The 20,140-nt window shown below is 50.2% G+C and overlaps 7 protein-coding genes across 7 annotated transcripts; 2 read left to right on the top strand and 5 right to left on the bottom strand.

Annotated features, from left to right (window-relative positions):
* Positions 1–2,199: 2,199 nt before the first annotated feature.
* On the bottom strand, positions 2,200–3,905 carry PFICI_09627 (uncharacterized protein; the record flags this gene model as incomplete). Its single annotated transcript, XM_007838208.1, has 3 exons — positions 2,200–3,175; positions 3,297–3,627; positions 3,770–3,905. The coding sequence occupies 3 exons, from the start codon at positions 3,903–3,905 to the stop codon at positions 2,200–2,202; spliced, it is 1,443 nt and encodes a 480-aa protein (XP_007836399.1).
* Positions 3,906–6,711: 2,806 nt separating this feature from the next.
* PFICI_09626 (uncharacterized protein) lies at positions 6,712–8,409 on the top strand (the record flags this gene model as incomplete). Its single annotated transcript, XM_007838207.1, has 3 exons — positions 6,712–6,994; positions 7,049–7,300; positions 7,358–8,409. 3 exons carry the CDS (start codon positions 6,712–6,714, stop codon positions 8,407–8,409), a joined length of 1,587 nt encoding a protein of 528 aa, XP_007836398.1.
* Positions 8,410–8,692: 283 nt separating this feature from the next.
* PFICI_09625 (uncharacterized protein) lies at positions 8,693–9,953 on the bottom strand (the record flags this gene model as incomplete). Its single annotated transcript, XM_007838206.1, has 3 exons — positions 8,693–9,121; positions 9,561–9,837; positions 9,907–9,953. 3 exons carry the CDS (start codon positions 9,951–9,953, stop codon positions 8,693–8,695), a joined length of 753 nt encoding a protein of 250 aa, XP_007836397.1.
* Positions 9,954–10,982: 1,029 nt separating this feature from the next.
* Positions 10,983–12,233, bottom strand: PFICI_09624 (uncharacterized protein; the record flags this gene model as incomplete). The annotated part of the gene is made up of 2 exons (XM_007838205.1): positions 10,983–11,804; positions 11,919–12,233. The coding sequence occupies 2 exons, from the start codon at positions 12,231–12,233 to the stop codon at positions 10,983–10,985; spliced, it is 1,137 nt and encodes a 378-aa protein (XP_007836396.1).
* A 1,144-nt stretch (positions 12,234–13,377) lies between these two features.
* PFICI_09623 (uncharacterized protein) lies at positions 13,378–16,395 on the bottom strand (the record flags this gene model as incomplete). The annotated part of the gene is made up of 2 exons (XM_007838204.1): positions 13,378–16,244; positions 16,311–16,395. 2 exons carry the CDS (start codon positions 16,393–16,395, stop codon positions 13,378–13,380), a joined length of 2,952 nt encoding a protein of 983 aa, XP_007836395.1.
* Positions 16,396–17,546: 1,151 nt separating this feature from the next.
* Positions 17,547–18,839, top strand: PFICI_09622 (uncharacterized protein; the record flags this gene model as incomplete). The annotated part of the gene is made up of 5 exons (XM_007838203.1): positions 17,547–18,070; positions 18,158–18,232; positions 18,316–18,419; positions 18,484–18,617; positions 18,708–18,839. The coding sequence occupies 5 exons, from the start codon at positions 17,547–17,549 to the stop codon at positions 18,837–18,839; spliced, it is 969 nt and encodes a 322-aa protein (XP_007836394.1).
* Positions 18,840–19,254: 415 nt separating this feature from the next.
* PFICI_09621 (uncharacterized protein) lies at positions 19,255–20,100 on the bottom strand (the record flags this gene model as incomplete). Its single annotated transcript, XM_007838202.1, has 1 exon — positions 19,255–20,100. One exon carries the CDS (start codon positions 20,098–20,100, stop codon positions 19,255–19,257), a length of 846 nt encoding a protein of 281 aa, XP_007836393.1.
* Positions 20,101–20,140: the final 40 nt, after the last annotated feature.

Below are 20,140 nucleotides of genomic sequence, written 5' to 3'. Positions count from 1 at the left end.
CCGAGTGATGGGTCTATACATTTCTGGGTAGTATAAACCCCACCCACTTTCTTTGTCTCCCCAATCAACTTGCTCTCTCTCATGTTTGTTGCTGCTACTAGTGTGGAGGGGAGAAGAATGCATGCTGCGCTCACACAGTACTACTGTGTATGTACGGCTTTACTTGCGCCGCCAGATCTAGCAACAGTTACTGCTATGTAACAATTGGCTGGATACCTTATGTACCTACAATGCCAACACCAACTTGTCCCTACCGATGTGCACTTTTGATCATTTCCATTGAACCGCATTTCGCAACATAGTCACCAACATGCATGCGCATGATGCCACCATCCAACCTGCAGTGCCATTGGCGGCCTAGCAAGATGGTCTAATGATTCGAATCTTGCTCAAAATAAGGGGTCGGTCCTTTCGCAGACTTGCAGCCAACTTTCTGCTTGCATTCATTCATGAATCCTTTCTTCCAATCCTGGCGTGCCCACTAGCATAATTCGCCCGGTTATACCAAGCCAATACATACAACAGTTCCAAACTGCCGGGACGCAATCGGCTTCAGTCTCCACGGGCCGCATGTCCTAGGGCGGCTGGAAAGAAGTCATCCACTACTCTGCTCCAATCACAGGAGAACAATACGAGTAGTGTTGGCGCTCTCATACATTTCCTAGGATATTCCAGTCTGCCCATAATGGCAAGACAATTCTCGGTCGAGGCCCAATTGCCAACGAGCGCACCATCATCGTGGCCGGCCATGGCCCCTCCTTATCGGTGTAGTATTCCGAAAATCGACACGACAAAAGTTAATAGAATAGGCGCCGGATGGGGGCCCTCAGCGATCACAAATCAGGTCGACTGCATCTAATTTATTTCTGGTTAGATAGCTTATTATGTGATGGCGTGTAACTGTTCCTGTTCATTGACTGCTCGGGTTCTGAAGGTGGTCAAAATGCGCCAACATTTGAAATTCTTTCTTTACATGTTTCTCTTGATCAAAAATCCATCCATATTGATGGCGACTAGGCATGATGTCAAGTGGTATACCTATCATAAACGAATAAGCACATACCCGGTATGAACGCCAACTTTCCGCAGCTCTGCCACTACCTGGGTGTGATGAATTGCCCACCCATATCCGATATTGTGCTCTGAGGCTACAGCAAATGCAGGGAGAATACATCTCTGATTGATGTAGTCTCCAAAGTCGAGTCGCTTACAGAATTCTGAAAGAAAGAAAAAAGAAAGAAAGCTCTTCCCCTCCCACATGAGTTTGGGCACATGTCATTCGAGAAATGATATACATTGCAAGTCACTTTGAGGGTAATTTTGCTCTCCTTCTTCTTCCAGTTCCGACTGCTCCGGAGACCTCAATGCCGGGATGTTAACCCGAGCTTTTACCCATTTCCCCAACTACGGGGATGCTCATGATTCAACTACCACCATCCAGTGTGGATGAAGGTAATCATCGCAGGATCATACAGTCGGCGGAATTCATCATGGACCGAAATTTGTGGTCTCAACAGATATCTCTTGTACAGACAAGGGTCCATCTGGGGTGAACCCTAAGGCAGCAAAAAGTTCAAGCAGAACTCAAGTCTGAATCGGTCCAGGTATGGCGTTGTACTGTGTATTGTACCGAGCGGTTCGTTGAAACACTTGAATGTTTCACATTGATGATTGCCTCCCCAAAGCTCCATACTCTTCACACCTTGTATGGAACTCGTTGTCTTTTGATAGGATTTGAACTTGTGATCGCGCTGGCCCTTTCTTAATCCGAGTCGGATCAACAGAGCTGAGGCTGTTCAGATCTCCACCAAAGATGAATTTGCCATCTTCCCAAGTATCCCAAACTCGCTGTTCTTCGCCTACACTTGTATCCCACATTATCGCCAAGTGAGAAGGCTGTCTTTTTTTCTTTCTTTCTCCCCCAAAACGTGCATACCTTGGAAAGCACTTTAGCTATTCTCATGAGCTTTGAGAAGTAGTGTTTTTGCATTTCCAATGTCACAGCCGTTGAAAGATGATATTCTAACGCTGCCAGATTTCCGGATCCCAGCCGCGTGGCCGCTGTACGACGCTGGAGCTCTATGGTGTGTTATAATAATGGGAGCGCTCTGCCGCTCACGTTGAGGCCTATGCGCTCAGCACCGATGAATTTGAGGCCGTAGAAGCGTAGAGATATGATATCTTCGTTTCTCGGTCCTCTTACCAAGACCGTTGAGAGATACGACTGTGGTGTTCATGGCCGATATTGCCAGCCTTCGTGGAGAAGGGGCGAAGCATCACACCCTCGTATGCCTTTGTTGAACTCGAAAGACCTTCGACAAGAGCAGAAAACTCCACAGTAGGCTCAGGTTCGAGATCTAGGGAGGCAGCGTCATCAGATGAGGCGTCTAGTGCCTCGTCCCTGTGTTCATCGAGCCATTTCTGCCAATGTCCCTCTCCATACGTATCGGCTCCGCCGAAAACGGATGCTTTAGAAAGACGATTCGGTCGAGCCAGCTTCCAAGAATGCCGAGGTGATATTGGAGATCCAAACTGACTGTCAGCTGAGAACTCAGTTGATGCGGTGCTCACCACATCCGATAGATCAAAGATGTAAGGATCAGCACCGTGATTGAGCCCATCCATTCCTTCCACCCCATCTACATTGGGATCCCTTGAACTTTGGAAAGTACTGGACAGTGGGGGATCTATACTGCCATCCCCCTCGCTCTGTACTGGAGAATTAATATCAGAATTGGCATGGTTTTCCGTGGCTTCAGCATAGATATCCTTCTCCCGTTCTGGACGATACTGAAGCTTCGCCATGGCGGGCTTGCTTGTATCAACGATGAGCAACTGTTCCTCGCCACGACCGAGCAGACCATATACCGTCACCTCGCCATCTTGGATTCCAAGGACAGCACTTGTGCCAGCATATAAAACGTCATCCTCTGTTCCGCATCGGTTCGCGAAAATAACGATGACCTCTTCTTCATTTTCGCGTCGTATCAAAGGCTCCATGCGCTGAACCCAATAAGTCAAAGTGTCTAGGTCTGGCTCTCCTGGATGACTGAGAAAAGAAGACCGATTCTCATGCGTCAGCCACGCCATCGATACAATGACAACATCAGCAGACACTCTGATTGCATGTGCTGCGAACTCAAACTCGTCCCATGGAGCCTCGAATTTGTAAGGACTATGGGTAGGGAAATGTTAGTTGGATGTCTCAAAAAGTAACCATCATGCTCTTACTTAATATCCATACCTGCAAGAAATATGATCAGTACACCATATCAAAGGTAGCTGCAGGAACAAACATACAAATGCCCATGGCAAGTTTGCCAATACCAGGCAGATATCCCTTCCAGAATCCCTCAGGTCCCTCTAATGCCCATGTCTCATCTGTGTAGTACAGATGAGATTTCCGATACAAGGCCCAGGCGTCGCCATCCTTATTTACCATGATCAAGGAGTTGTAGTATTCGGGGGAGGTCGGCCATTTGTGTGATACGTCGGCCGTTTCTGGATAGCCTACCGCCACAGCGCAGTCGTATTTCAAGGCAACGTTGCGAGCCCACACAGAAGTGATGCCTGTGCCAGTTGGTTCCAAGTATGGATATATTTCGCGAAGACTCTTGAAATTATAGCCTAGATGGATCAGCAATGAGCACACCAGTTGCGTCTAGCACGGCCATGCCGATAGAGGTTTCTGGGTACGGAACATGGCGTTATAAAACAACAACTTGCTCCGCGGGGACCTTCTCCGAGCTGGAATGGACATGCAACATACCGGAGAAAGCTAACTCAGGGAGGACCAGGAGATCCAGGTCTTCAGGATCGGCTCTGTCCAGAATGCCATCAGCGCGACTCAGGTTGTTGTTGACATCTCCAACCTGAGGGGCGAATTGCAGACAGCCTATCCTCATCTTGAGTCAATGTGTCCGATGAGTGAAGCCTGTCTCCCCCTTCCACAGATATGGGACCTCTGGTGTAGGTTTACACACGAGAATCCCCAAAGATTCGCCGCTCTCCTCAAGCCAAATGCGACTCGGCACAGAAAAACCTGTATCTCCCAAGATAATACCTTGATACCTAGGCAGGCAGGCAGGCAGGGAGGGAGGTTGAGACTCGAGAGACCTGGTGCTCAGGTGTTACCATACGAGGGAACGGAGATAGACAACTGCAATCGCGCCCGCGAGGTTGATGATGGTATCTGTCTGGAGCTGCACGTTGAAAGAAAAGGGTATCAATATCAAGCTGCACGCGCACGTAGGTGTTACCTCTCTATCCCGCCTGTTTGTTACTAATAATCAAGAGACTTTGAGGAGCCTGGCGGGGTTGGAGATTCTAGAAGCCCAGCCCAGGACCAACGGCGGGACAGTGTTTAGCGCCGAAGCTACTCCGGTACTTGGGGAGATCAGCTAGGGGTTCGGTGTCTCGGCGAATCATTCTTTGTTACTGGACTCCAATCCCAACCCAGCACGTGTTTTAAGCATTCTTTAGCAATTTTTAGCGAGTTCCAGCAGCTATGGAATTGCCGTGGCGGCATCGCAATGAGAAAGAAAGTCCCTCGTACCTACCTTAGGGTAGTGCTTTATCAAGTAGGTAGGTACGGATACTTTTATAAATTTACGCAAGCACATCTAGGCAGGTAGGTTTGTAATCCCTAGCTACATGGGCACATGTTGGAATTAAACAGTGCAGGTTCGGACCAAAACGCTGGTCTAGGAGCGGGTGGGTTTGTGGCTGTTAATCAAGACATAACCGGCCTCTATCCCTTAGCCTCTTGTGTGTCGTGATCATGCTGACTAGATTCGCGACTATCTATATTATATACCTACCTAGGTAGGTATGTATATACTATACATGCAGTGCCTACATAGTTCTTTATAAGCTCCGTACCTATCATGGCATGGCACGACTGACATTATCTAGCCAAAGCAATCATTCTCGACGATAACTTGAATCGGTAGTGTTTTGGCCCACGGACTCTTGCCGTTTCTTTTCTCTCCCCGTTTCCTTTTTCACTGGCCCAGAACATCTACAAGTCCACACTACATCTTGCGACATAGATATCCTCAATACTGGGGGGGCACAAAGTAATGATTGTCGAGCTCATAGTTGTCGAGTGGCCCTATTCATGCATGGTGTCGTGTACACTCATTCGTCTTGATTTTCAGTTGCTGGCTCTTCGTGACCGATGATTCAGGTTCAAAGTGTGTGCAAGCTCTTGAGGGGAAAAGAGGAAAATCATTACTGAGTACTCCGTGGCAATACAAAGTTATACTTATTAGCCACTCTATTGAATCACATCAATCTCACTTCTCCTTCTCCACGGTTGACACCTAGTTCGCTCGAAGTGTTGGAATGCCTTAGACTGGGAAACAGCTACAACTTACAGGCGGCGAGATGTTTACAGGTAATATAACCAAAATGACTTCGACCAGGCAGGAGAAAACTCAATTATTTAAGAAAATACTAGGATTCCGAAGGGGAGAAAAACGCATGCGCATGCAAATACTTACTACTAGTCATGAACCGCTATCACATCTCACTTTACAAGGATGCCGAGAACTTGACCTATAACAGGTGGCCGAGAGAAAAAGATTTATGTAACCGCCGGGGCGGCTGGCCATGTCTTTGAATACAGGTGGACAACCGCGCTTTCCCCACTCCTAATGCCTGCCTAGACATCTACATTATGCATCAGATCATGTCGGGGTGGACGCGGAAGGGAAACAATGTACTGTGTAAGCTGCATTGATACGCATAGCCACTGTGATTCCCTCGAACATCATGACCAGAGGGGCACGTCATCTACTCTGTACATACCCATTACCACAATCCAGCTTGCGCGCGAGACAGACAGTCTTTGTTGGGTGCAAATAAATAGTTCATGTCTAGAAAAGGGAAATCAAGATTTACTCATGGATCGCCGGCGGCAGATTGTACACAGGAGGCACTCCTTCTTCGCCATTGGTCTGTTTTGACTGGTTCGGATGGCGGAAGGTCGCGTAAACGGCCGGCGCTTGCGAGTCCACTCACGATGCATCCCTCAGCCCATACTTACTCATTATTATCGCAGTATCCAACCGTCTTGCACATGATACTAATCGCTACCCCATGCGAGGATCAACCGCCCGAAGACCAATTGTGGCCTCATCTCAAGCAGCTTGCCCGCGCTTCCGACAAGACCTTCTCATCCTTGATTGGCCCAGCTGTGCATATGCGCCTTTAATATGCAGGTAACATGCTATAGGCGAGAGCGACTAGAATCTTAGCTGACCGGGGTCAATCTCCTCGTTGATAGGTGGCTATTAGACGACAGAGCCGACACCACGGCTGCAGAAGAGCACTGGCTTGCCTTGGGCGCTCAGCAGCAATCTGAGACCATGCCCGGTGTCGATTTTTGAGTCGTTTAACTACCATCCATCACTGTTCGATTAGAGGGTCGCCAGCCTGCTCTGCGGACTAGGTAGGTTGTAGCTGATTATGCAGGCAGAAGGAACGTGTGTACATAGATTTGATTGCACCCTCGCGAGGACACTTCGCCATGAGGTGCACTTCTCCCTCTTAATTCTTCTAATTTTCCTTCAATGCTAATTTTGCCTTCAAGTCGCCGCTGGATACGGGCTTTCTTGTAACGAGAAATCTGGAAGGCTATGGATTGATCAGCAGTGCAGGTCAGCTACTCTGCTCAAATTCCAGGCGCTGAATTCTTTTTGGTCTGCTATGGCTGTTCTCTGGGCTCTTTGCCTCTGGTTCTGTGTAGCTCTGCCGAGCGTACTTGGTCTCCAGGTCACACCAGGCTCAGGCTGCGCAGCTGTGTGTTTGGACAATCCAGAAAGCGACGCCCTCGATTCTGCTTCATCTTCGACAAACGCATCCGATATCACATGCAGCGACTCTGATTATACAGAATCGAGCAAGGGTATCAAGTTCAAGAATTGCATTGATTGCCTTCAGACAAGCAGGGCAGTAAGCAATGACGAGAGCGATACCCGCTGGTTTATTTGTAATCCTTGACCACTTCTGCTCTGGATGGACGGACGCTAATCCTATGACATAGATAATGTCCAGTATTCTGTTGATGTGTGCTTATTTGGGTATCCAAACACGACAAGGACGATTTCGTCACCTTGCAATATAAATTATGCTTGCCAACCTTTGAAAACAGCACTCGAGACGGGCATCCTTGACCCGAGCAAGGATAGCGAGTTTGAATATTGCGATGCAGACGGAGGGCATTTTAATGGCACAGCTGTCGATGCCTGCACACAGTGCCTACAAGCCAGTGATGATCAACAGTATCTGGCCAACTGTAAGCTCGTTTTGGTATTTGATATACTAAGCATTGGCCCAGCTAAATCTTGATCAGTCATGACTGCGCTCCGAGCGGGCTGCAAACAACGTCCACAACCAGGAGCTTTGATCGGCCTGAGTGATTCTCTTTTCACAAAGAATCTCGTCAACATTACAGCGCCACCCTCAAATGACACAGCTACGGGCGATGGTGACTCAACAGCGACACTAATGACTACCGGTGCCATTGTTGGGATAGCTGTTGGCGCAGCTTTGTTGTTCCTTGGGGGTACTGCCCTATTCTGGGTTTATCATAGAAAACAAAAACGATTGTACGACTCAAATGTAGTCTATAAGTACGATCCTAGGGAAGGAAGCGCATCTGTCACACCACCGCTGAAGTGGCCATCTGCCTCAATCGACAGCAAGCCTGGCTCCGTCTTGAGCCAATATGAGCTCAGGACGCAAGCTACATTGAGGACTGGCAACGACCACCCAGATTTCGACGAGGAGGTACCAATCCAACGAGCCAATTATCATTTCGATCCGAATCAATCCAGTAGAGGTCCAGGTAGCGCTTTGCCGGTTCACCCAGCATATGTCCCGCGGGCCATGAGCCGAACAGGAGCCCGTGAGCTGTCGCCCGAGCCACCGTTTTCCTTGACGAGTAATCCAAGGGATAATTACACCTCGAGTATACATCTCGTTGCTTCAAGGGAAGTCGAGGTCTCTTCGATAGGCCCTCGTACCATGGTACCAGCGAGTCTCGCTCCTTCAAGACTTGGTACGAGAGCTGCCGTTGAACCCACGTATACCGGTTCGTATAATACATCACGTCCGCCACCACCTCCCGGCCCACCGCAGTCGATACTGAGCCGTGGAATACCGCCTCGTCGAGGGTCGAACCAGCCGCTGCTGCCAGGACCGCCGCCGCCGCCACCGCCACCAACGATTCGGGCTCCAAAGCTGACGCTTCCGTCGGTGCCCAGACTGCGAGGAGCAAAAAAGTATCAGCCACCACAGATTATCGTCGAATTGGCAACCCCTGTTTCAGGTCCTGGCGAGTCAGTGCCGATTGGCATCGAGATCAGTCACCCACTGACTGAACATGGGCAGCGCTTCGCCTAGACAGTCAGAGTTGATCCACAACCCACAAATCCACCTATACTTCCGACTCAAGAGACACATGTCCCTACATTCACAAACAGGCAAGTCGAAAAATGAGATTATGCCAGTCCTGTCCGCGGGAGGTGAAGGTACCGTGTTCGGTTCCTGATGATGGATGCATCACGTTGTAAAATAGCACATAGATATAATACGCACAAGAGTCATGCATTGTACAGAAACGATGTAATTATCTAACAGTACGAAAAAAAAGTTGATTGAACATCTCTGCTAGCAAGTTGTCTCTCTAACCTAGTCGTCGACCGGGACCTGCACTCCTCCAGGAATCTGGCAGTGGTCCGCCTCGGGGCTGATCATCCCTCGGCGGGACGTACGAGGAACCATACGAAGTGTTTGACACACGAGGCGTGGACATGATCCACGAGAGAAACCACGGCGTGGGCAAGAGATTCGGGCCCCCACCGAATTCTGGATACAGTCTAGTGCAGAAGTCGTGGAAATGTGCGGCCACCAAGCCACACAAGCAGATCTGGACCATGATCCATCCGTTCAGCAGATTCAAGAGAAGCAGAGCGTAAGGCATGAGCTGAGCAGGAATTGTGACTACGTAGAAGTGTGCCATCTGACCCCTCTGATCTTGGGTGGCCGTATAACAAATGGCGATTAGCAGTGCCGGAAGATAGCGACCGAAACCAACAAAAGCTTGGTCCAGGAACTGGTGCCTCATGTCAGCGACAAGTTGACACGTAAACACATGCAAGGACAATAAAACATAGGTAGGGAGCATTGAAATGTAGGGCGCTAGAAACCACCTGAGCAAACAGCGTCAAAAGACCTTGCTCAAGTCATCCATTTAGACATCCCACCATGCCCACATCGCGACTGGCCCTGATTGAGGTTTGCGAATGATGGACCAGCCGTGATGCAGGGGTGATCTTCCTCAATTCCAGGAACCGCTATAGCTGTAGAAGCAATTCGCTATGCGGGCAGATATGTTGAGGTGTAACGGAGTGGTTACGGAGGGGGCGTGTATCACGTCAAATAGGCTGGCAACGGTAGGCCAGTCGATACGGGCAGATGAAATGGCGGGAATGAACCTTTTTTTCAATACAAACGGAGGGGAGCAAGACATGGAAAGAGTTGCAAGGACCTACAATGATGACGCTGCCGACAACCATCAAGTACCAGATCAGGTCCTCCTTGCGCGAGAACTTGGAGTTTCCCTTCTCGAGCTGGCTCAAGTAGGAGTAGACAAAGTATGTGTCTAGGAGGACGCCGATCTGGGGGCCGGTGATCAAGAAGCTCGTTACGAGTCGATAGACAGCAGGCGGGAATTTGAAGAGGAAGCGCCAGTGAAACCAGAAGGGACCGATGGAGAACAATTCAGTGTAGACCCCGAGGGAGCAAACGAATACGAGAGTTGCGACGGTTCTGTTTAAAACAGGTTGTGAGCGTCTTGTCCCAGAGAGGATCGAGTTGCGGAAGATTGATAAAACTTACCTAGCTATGGCCGGCGCAGCCCAGTAGGCGTCCACAACGGTAGACATTGTGCTGGTGTTGCCCTGTTGGGTCTTCTACAATGGCCGGAAAACAAGAGTGCAGTTGGTGCCAGAAAAGATGCGGAAAGCAGCAGAGGCTATGCGCAGGTGTGTAGGAAGGCGGGAGAAGTTCGCAGCCTGAACTACGAACAAATGAAGACACGAGGCAGCTCGCCTTTGGGTTGGTGGGAAAGGAAGGAAGGAAGAAGGGAACGCGAGACGATGAGAGGGCAGAAGAGACCAGGCAACACAACAAGGAGGCAAGCGAGCGGAAACACGTAGTGTATATACTGTGTACCTAGGCAATAACTACGCCGCTCGCAGCATGATATGTCCCGTTGCGTGTGGTTGGTCAATTTGCTTCCGAAGAGGAAGTGAATTGATTGAAGGAATGGAAAGAGAAGATGGAAATTGGGAGCTCGTCGTGGAAAATAATAAAATCTGGCTTTTTCTGCAGCGTAGCCTAGCGCTGCTCCTTCAGGGCTCAGCGCAGCTCCACTGGCAGGAGCTTGAGGCACCGACCCGCAATGATCAGGCCTTGGCCCTAGCTCCTAATGCACCCGACCTCGGGAATTACAGCAAAGGTTCAAGTAGTAGGTAATGTACTGCGTACGTACCTTTATTACCAACCCAGGTGGTGACCGACCATTCACTTTGATACATTCCGTTTATTTGATCTGCGATCAAGGCGAAATCCTTCCAAAAGAACATGACATTTATACAAATCCGTCGTGGAATCTGTTGATGCCAGTACGAGATGTGCCGACTGAATATCTGATATCTGCAAGCACCCAGCGGCTCTTTTGATTATCCCCCAGACTTTCATGAAAGGTGAAGCACGATTACTAGCAGGCCTTGAAAAAGATAAGTCCTAAAAAGAAAAATACGCTTGCATCTCGTCTACCTACGTATCTATCATCTAAGTCTGAAAGACTCTAAGGAGGCGAGAAATTCGAGCCGTACGACCACCACATAAACTGCAAATCTTACTGCTGCCAATACATACCAAGGTCACAATCATTTTGTCCAATGCCGACCTCACAGTTTACCTTGTCTCTCGCCCGGTCTGAACTGCCGCTGGATGATGCCGTCCTGGTATTCTGTAGCTACGTGTATTCCTCCGGGGCTCCAGATCTTGCTCATAATGATCCCTCGGCCGGCCTCAACCCGCGGGAAGATGGCTTCTTGTATCCACCACTCATCCTCGCCAAACTTCATTACAGCATCCGACGGGTTAACATGCACAACGAACGAGTAACTCAAGCTCGCCGCGCGGCCGTAGCTGAAGCCCAATCCAACGTGGTTGCCAATCATCAGAAGACCATTCCTGTCGGCCTCAAATGCGTGCGCCAAAATGTGCGCGTCCGGGTCTGCATCGGGTAGGGGCGCCAACAGGCGGTAGAGCAGGAGCTCACGTCTCTCGTGAAGAGGTTTACCCTCGTTGAAGGCCGTCATGTCGACCTTTCTCATGTCCACGATGGGGAACGTTCCCACCAATTTTGAAGTCTCCAAGGCTGCTATAATACCGGCTATATCGACCAGCGGTGCGGGATCCCAAGCCCAGGTTGGTCGTAAGCTCAGGATCTCCGCATAGCGTGTCTGCGCCGAAGGGCTCTGAACCTTCACTTGTGACGCTGTAGCCGGTCTAAAAGAGACCAAGGCGCTGAAGCAAACGGGGCCAAGTGTCTGCTCGGAGTCTTCCAGTGGAAAGTGATCACCCTCTGCACCCACGCTCGGCCTTGTTGGTTGCCGGACCTTGACCAAGAAATTATGAAATGATCGGTTTTCGGCAATCACAGTGACCTCGTAGATGAACGGCCGATCTGAGAGACCTGCCTCGGAAAAATATCCGTGAATTGTCTGGGCGGATCCATTAGTAACTCGTCAAAAATGATACAATCATGGTGCACATATCAAGCCATGTAGTCGGACAGGCGCCGTATTTGATCATGAATCCCCCCTCTGCCTACTTACATGTATTCCAAAACTACTCGATGCTGTAGCACCAAGGGTTTTCCCTCTAGTCATCGCGAATGTCTTTGATGCCGCCAGTCCAGCCTGGCTGTATACATGACCTCCATAAGCCGCTTTATGTACGAACGTTTGCAACCCTCCGGAAGTAGAGCCGTTAGTGACTGGCAGATCGCTGCCAGGAACGTATGCCGCTCTTTGGCTCATGAAACGCTTCACCAAACTTCCTTCGTAGGCAACACTCGGAAGCTCAATAAGTTTCAATTGTTCTTGAAAAGTAAGACGCCCGCCGGCTGCGTTGACCGTTTCTGGTGCCATTTTGCGAATGTCACGATGGCACTCCTACAAAGGAGTGTTTCACACCTCACGACAGCCTCGTAGCAAGTGATGGGATATTGCTCCAAATCTATGCATGTGACTCGAATCGCACCTGTTCATCAATGTAGCAAATTGATCAAGCCCACACACGATTGCAGATCGAGAAAATACCAAAGTGCAACAAGTTATGTCGTGTTGAAGGTGCGTCGCAGGCAATGCCGTCGTTAGTTCCGAGAGCGACTTGGAACTATACCGCATCAAGCCTGACCGAGCCTTGACCATTCTCGTATATCCAACCCACGTGACTGGCAGGGTGAGATAACAATTCATAGTATCAAGGGTGATGGATTGCTTATATCGGATTGCGGTGCAAATAAAAGTACGTCCTGGCAGTTGCATGGACCGAGATAATCCACATTGTGATGGCGGCTGACTGCCTACCAAGTTCAATGCTGAGAGGTCCACATTCGGATATAAAGTGAAATAGGGTCTGTTTGCAAAACACTTTATTTCTTATTTTATTTTAATATCCAATGCAAGCTGTACCGTGGAGGAGACGACAGAGAAACAAGATGTACCCTTCTGATGTCACTCCTATTGTCTCCTTCTTTGTCGCAAGCCGCATCGAAAAAGCCCGGAAAAGGACTAGCGAGCAGCCATCCTGACAAGGACGATGTTGCCTAAAGGTCATGTAATTCTGGCTATAAAAGGTCCCATTCCTTCATGCTGGGAAATCCCACTTTCCCCTTCTCTCCTCAAACTTACATTCTTCGTCGTTGAAGAGATCAAGCAAACTTTGACGAAGGGCGGGCGACCTACAGTGCACATGGTGGAGTGGCCTGTCATCTGGCTGGGCTCAATGCTCACTGGGGAGACCAATTTTTGTTTATTCTACCTGTTTTCGTTGTGCACGTCGCCTTGCGCGCCGGCATAAGGAAGGCGGGCGAGCATTCGAATATAACCATAGTTTTGGGTAATCAAAGAGCGAGGAAAACACAAGCAGAACAAGTCATGTCAATATTTGGTGGTATAATATCGCTCTAGCAAAATGGGTTTATCACGAGGCCTAACACGCCCCGGTCCAGTTCTTGTTCTTGTAGGTTATACAGTCATCATGCAACCATGCCCTAGATACTTCTTACGTCTAAGCAAAATCAATCTCCCAGTCTGCGCCGACTCTAGCACCAATGCGCCCAACGGTAGCAAAAGCAGCACGACTGCCTTCGGCTTTGTTGAAGTGGAAGGGGACCTTGGTCTTCTTGCCACCAGAGAGGACCTCGATTTCTGTCTTGCCCTCCCAGGATGATGGAGCACCGATGATGATAATTTTATCAAAGCTGACATCATGGAACTTCTTGAGCCAATCGCCCTCGCGAAGGTTCTTGCCCTCATCACTAGGTGCAGCAGTGGAAGTCAAAACCCACTGATGGAAGTCGAAGACTCTATGAATGTACTGTCCCTTTTGGTAATCAAAGGAATCACCATCGTCGACATATAGCTCTCCGTGAGCTGTCAAGTCTTTGCCAAGGGTAACAACAAGAGTGTAGTCGTCGAATTTCATGAGTTGTGTCGAGCGGCGAGGGGTATCGCGGCGCGGGAAAATGTGGCCGCCGCGCATCACAATGGGGATCTTCTCAATCGGAGCATCGATCGAGACTGTCTTGCCCTGGTGTGTAGAGAGCTTCTCGTATGTAAAATAGTCGTAATAGATTGCATTGTCGGGAATGTAGATATCAGCTGTTACCTTTTCCTTTTCGACGATGGGCTTGACCAGGAGACCGGTTGTGCCAACAAAGAACTGATCGTCAACGGCAAAGCCACTTTCTTCGCTAGGGTGCGTCCAGTACATGGGGCGGATGATCGGGCTGCCGTCCCGGTGGGCGTGGAAAAACGCAGTGTACCATGATGGCATGAGGCTGTAGCGGAGACGCAGGGCTGCAGTGATGATGGACCGGTATGGTTCAGCAGCCATGTAAGGCTCACGACGACGAGCATCAATATGCGCGTGGCCGCGGAAGAAGGGATAGAAGGCACCGGCTTGGTACCACCGTGATTGCAGCTCCAGTTCAGGGTTGCCAAAGAATCCACCAACGTCAGCTCCAGCGAAAGGGAAGCCAGAGATTCCCTGCGCGAGGATCATGGGTACGGCTGCGCCGAGATGCTCCCAACTGGCCTGGTTATCACCGGTCCACATGGCGCCCAGACGTTGGGAGCCAGCAAAAAAGGAACGCGTGAGAATAAAGGGTCGATGAAGCTCGCCCTTCTTGCGACTCAAAAGGGCTTCAAAGGTTGCATTATGAAAGGTCATGCCATTGATGTTGTGAACGTCCCGGTGTTCCCAACCACCATGGTGGAGGTTGTCCTTTGGCATTGTGACCTCAGGCCCGTTGAAAACGGACGGCTCGTTCATGTCGTTCCACAAATAGGTATTCTCCAGGGTGCCCTTGAACGCATCGTACTTGAAGAGCGATGTCCACCACTTGATGGCAGCAGGGTTGAAGCAATCCACCCACATGGAAGAGCCGGGCCAGCACCAGCCTTCAAAGTCATTGCCCTTGTTGTTCTTGACTGCCAGACCCTTGGATTTGAGCTCGTCGATGACGTGGTAGCCACCAGTATTCTTGATATGAGGGTCAATAATGACAACCAGCTTCCGTCCGTGGTCGTCGAGTTGCTTGCCCATGGAGACGGGGTCTGCAAACATATTGGGGTCCCACGTGAAGTACTTCTTCTCATCGGTATACTCAATGTCTAGCCAAATGACATCGTATGGAATCTTGAACTTGTCCATTTTGCGATCAACCTCCTTCACATCGTCATCAGAGACGTAGTTCCAGCGGCATTGGTGGTAGCCAATGGCAAACTCTGCGGGCATAGCGGTTGTGCCAGTAAGCTCGCCATATGTCTTACTGATGTCCTGGGGAGTGGGACCGAGGAAAACGAACACGTCTAGCAGGCCAGATTCCGAGATCCAATGCGTATGCGTGCTGGTCTTGGAACCCAGACCAAGTGCCAGGGGGTTCTTGCTCTCCTTGGCCTTGACAATATCAATCCAGGTCTCAGCACCGTTGAGCCAGAAGACACCAACAGTAGAGTCTTTCCGCTGGGCTTGCATCAGCGGAATGGCCCCGTACAGAGTCATGGGGCTATCGAGGATGTACTCGAAAACATCAGCGTTGTACAACCTGTAGGGCTCGTTGTAGTTGCCGTCGCCGCCACGGGTTTCCTTCAAAGACAGAGGCCCAGTGTGTTCGGGAATGCCAAACACATGCTCATAGCCGGGGAAAGTGATGTCAAGAGCAACACTCTCGGGACCACGAGGCTTGGTATCGGTATTTCCACCAAACGTCTCCTCGAACCAGGTGCCCTCGTCAAGGTAGGCAGGGACCTCTGCCGGCTCGGCTTTATTCTCCTGCTTCTCACCATCCTCGCCTTCTGCCTTTTCAGGTTCGGCCTTTTCCACCTTTGCTCTCCAATGTTCCATGTTCAAAAGCCCGCGGTCGTTGAGTTTAACCTGGACAGCGCCATCACGCTTGAAGTCGATACCAAAGGGTGCATATTTAATCTCAGCCTCAAAGGATGAATCGGGACCGTACTTGACGGTCATGCCCGTCTCGCTCTGTTGTGCAACAGTGGCATCCTTGTCAAGAGTCAAACCTCCGACAATCACCCATTTCTCGGCCTCATTGTATCTTTCTTTTCGGGCCGAGCTATCATGGCGTAACTCGATATCTTTCAATTGGCGCTTCTCCTCATCGATGGTGACTCGTGCGGCACCCGACTTGAGGAACGAAACAGTCACTGGGAGGGTAACTGTCCTTCCATCATCGTCGACGGTCTTCAAAATGGTTGCTTGGAATTGACCGTCCTTGAAGGAGGCCTTGTCGGATGAGATTTTATAGGGTGCTTGCCAGGCGGCGCCCTGGATCTCGACGTGGTCGGCGTAAGCTCGGTTCCGCTTACAGAAGCCTGACTGACTGCACTTCTTGAAGTCGTTCTCTTTCACCATGACTGTGACAGGCAATGAGCTACTGTCACGGGCGATTATACGGGGACTGGCTGAAATCTATAACTTACCGGCCGGCGTAAATAGGGCGCAGAGAATGGAGAGAAGGCAGAGGTAGGATGTCCAGCGCCAGGACAGTTGACTTGAGCTCCGCATCTTGGTCTATACGCCCCAAGACGCGGGGAGATGCAGTCTGAATCGGAAACTACTTTGAAAGGGCTAGAGATGGAATCATTGGCTAGCAGACCATTGAGCGGTGTTTATGCCAAAGGGCGGTTGGAAATTGATGGATTGTGAATAAATGTCGAGAATGCTCCCTCGATGCTCCCTCGACAGATGGGATTGATCTGGTATGAATGTCGAAGTCCAAGTTGCTAAAAGCTCCAGCTGTCAACTTGGTTGCTTTGGGAATGACGGTGGTGTTACCGCTCCCTACCACCCTTGGTGCTCGGGTAGCTCCCAAAAGGAGCTTGGCTCCATACGAGTCAGGTCTGGGGGCCCCCGCCAGCCTACATAGAGGCCCAAGGTGCTAAATCCCAGCCAGCCAAGGGAACACAAGATGGAAGAAAGTCAGGGACCAGTAGACTGCTGCTACGTTAAGTACAGCTGCAACGTGTGTGCAATGCCAACCAGTATCAATTGACTCAATGTTCAACCACTGGCAGAAACTTCATATGTCTCGTCAGTTGTACTTTGTGTCTAATAACTCTGATTACCATTCTCATATAACACCAGATATTTTTGATATATAATTAGAAAATTGACTCTCTTTCACTGCCGGCAATATCGTTGGTGATTTTGTATACAACCTCTTTGCTGCTGATTGATGATGACTCGTAGGTAATGTAAGGTATAATTCTTTGTATACCAGTGTCCAAATAGCGGCTTTACCACATGCATCGTGGACCGCCATTTTCCGACCCCCTTTGAGCTTTGCATTAATGAACAACAGAACATATGCGTGGAACGCGAGAGCAACTGTCAATGGGAATATAAGCATTGCGAAATATCTCTGTATCTGCTTTCATGTTTTGCATCTCGTCAGTCTGCTGCCGTCTGTTCGTCCTTGATAAACTTCTTGATCAATTTTGATTTCCAGAGTTGACTACACGCCTACCTATTAAAAGGTGCAGTTGTTACGGCCTGGTCCAAATTTATTGGCTTTTTGCCTACCTAGGTACTTATACCCGACCTTGGTACGGCCAGTTGATGTTTCAATGTTGCTATTGATACTCTACAATTGAGACGAGAAGATTAAGCGGACTTTGCAAATTGTCGGAAGAATACTTTGGGACAACAGCATCGTCATGTCTAAACAAGAAGAGCCCAGTATCTTTACCCAGAGGAGAGAGGAAAAAACCGGCACCCTAGGCCACACAGACCGCCTCCAGTCGTGGGATGAGACACGTTCGTCAAAATCCACATCGCTCAGCTCTGGAGAGACTGCAGACGCATCCAATGCCGCCCTTGAACCTCCTGCCACGCATCCAGAGCCAGCCAATGCTCTACTAGCAGGCCTAGCACATGCATCGCCAGCGCCAAAGCAAGTACAAGCAGAACCAGAGGCGGCCTGGACCAGCCGAGACAGAAAAGCCAATCAGGCCCCTCCTGGCTCGGGTTCAAAGCCCCGCCATCATGGAGACCAGGGCCGACGAGCAAACGGACGACCCCTCACTCCGTACTTTTTTCTCGTCGCCGGCCTGCTGTTTTTCATCAGTCTCCTTCTTTTCTTCCGGCAGTTGAACAACAATTCTACTCCATCCATCTTACGAACCACAAAAGAAACGGTCTCCATCCCCGAACCAGAAATCAAAATGGCTACCGAGCAGACGTGAGTTATCCAGCAAGGCCAATGGCTCTGCCCATATATACGACTTGCGTGCAGGTGTTTATTGACTGACCGACTTTCCTTGTACAGCTTCATCGCCATCAAGCCTGATGGTGTCCAGCGTGGCCTTGTCGGCCCCATCATCAGCCGCTTCGAGAACCGCGGGTATGGTTCCCTCTCCTGCATGGCAGCGGAAAGACAAGGGCTGCCTCGGCGAATCTGAATTACAGCTGACCTCGTCTTTCTAGCTACAAGCTGGTTGCCCTGAAGCTCGTCTCTCCTTCCAAGGAGCACCTCGAGACCCACTACGCCGATCTCAAGGAGAAGCCTTTCTTCCCCGGTCTGGTTCAGTGTATGTGCCAACGGTTTTGAACGATCAACACCACACGACGGTAGCTGACTACGAAATTACACAGACATGCTGAGCGGCCCCATTGCCGCCATGGTCTGGGAGGGCCGTGACGCCGTCAAGACTGGCCGTGTCCTCCTCGGTGCCACCAACCCTCTGGCTTCCGCCCCTGGCACCATCCGTGGTGACTTCGCCATCGATGTGAGTAGTGCCCTTGTGCCAATTGAGCGATGAACTCTAGTGAGTCTACAAGAAAAAAAACACAGCATGCTAATACCGTTTCCTTTGCAGGTCGGCCGCAACGTCTGCCACGGCTCCGACAGCGTTGAGAACGCCAAGAAGGAGATTGCTCTCTGGTTCAAGGAGGGTGAGGTCATCAACTACCAGAGCCACAGCGCTTCCTGGATCTACGAGAAGGCATAAATGTCGCACCTGACTTGAGGGCGGGAGAATACTGGATGTCTTTTGGTACAACTGTTGATAGAAAGGTATCTCATCCTAAGTCTTGAACAAGGACAAATAAAATACGGCGCCAGTAGATGACACAAGCTGTCCCCAGTACCTGCTAGATGAGTGCACGATTGCTTCAAGGGTACTATCACACTTGGATAGACTTGCAACAGCACTAGTTAAAAGCTGTTTGATATGCAGCCCATGCTCAACTTTAGCAATTGAGCAGGATTTTATGCAACAGGCTGAGTACATATGGCCATTGCCATTGAGGGTAAATGTACTGAAAAGCACATACTATATGATATGTTAATATTGTTATAAGCGGCAAAACTCAGTGTTACAATAGCATGGTACAAAGATACAACATACACCGGCACTCGATTCGTTATGCCCGCTTAAACAAACTTCTCCGTGCCCATGCGACGCTCCTAACAAATGAAGGGGTAACCCAAAGAGAGAATGCTATCCTTGGGATCAGCAGCACCTTGACGATAGCATAAGCAGCAACCAGCTGAACGCCAATCTTGTAGCCAGCCTCGGTATTCTTGAGAGTGACCTTTTCCCTTGCCAGCTCTACTGCTCGCCGCGTCTTGCTCTTTGCTTGCTCGGCCACGTCTTGCACGCTGCTCTCGTCAGGTTTCTGGTTCTGACCTCGGATCCTGCCCCAGAGCGCCAAGACGCCCTTGGATTGACCTTTGCCCTCCCGCTCGGCCTCCCGGTTCAGGTCTTCCTCGAATCTCTGCTCGCCCTCCCTTGCATCCTCTTCGCCCATGCCAAAATAGTTCTTTCTTCTAAAGTATCGCAGCACCTTGAAAGCGCCATCCTGCACATACGGCGCCCAGGGCCCAAAGACATAGCCCGCGGGCACAATGTCGTAGTAGTGAAAGGCGGCCGCGAGTCCGAACAGCGGCACAATCGCCGTCAGCTCGTGGATCAGCAGGAAGCCGACGATATGCGACCCGGGCGCAGAGCGAAAGTTTTGCAGCGGGGCATGGAACCGCTTCGGGAGCCAGCGTTGGGTGCGCGTGATCACTTTATCGAGGCGACCGGCTTGCTTTGCTGTGAGGTCGGCGCAAGGCTGGGATGATGTTGTGGTCGTCTTGGGCGCGGACGAGGCCTTGGTGGACTCGAAACGAGCATGCGGTCTTCTGGGGCGCACAAGGGTCTGTCGCAAAGGTGCAAATGATGAGAAGGTAAACAGCCGGGTCTGAACGGAGCGCGGGAGCGACATTGTCGAGCTGGACCGCGGCGACTCCAGAGTCTGGAAAACC

Source organism: Pestalotiopsis fici (assembly GCF_000516985.1).
Source record: "Pestalotiopsis fici W106-1 unplaced genomic scaffold PFICI_Scf_6, whole genome shotgun sequence".
NCBI classification, from domain to species: domain Eukaryota; kingdom Fungi; phylum Ascomycota; class Sordariomycetes; order Amphisphaeriales; family Sporocadaceae; genus Pestalotiopsis; species Pestalotiopsis fici.
The sequence above is the reverse complement of the archived record's forward strand: the minus strand, read 5'-3'. Positions and strand labels throughout refer to the sequence as shown.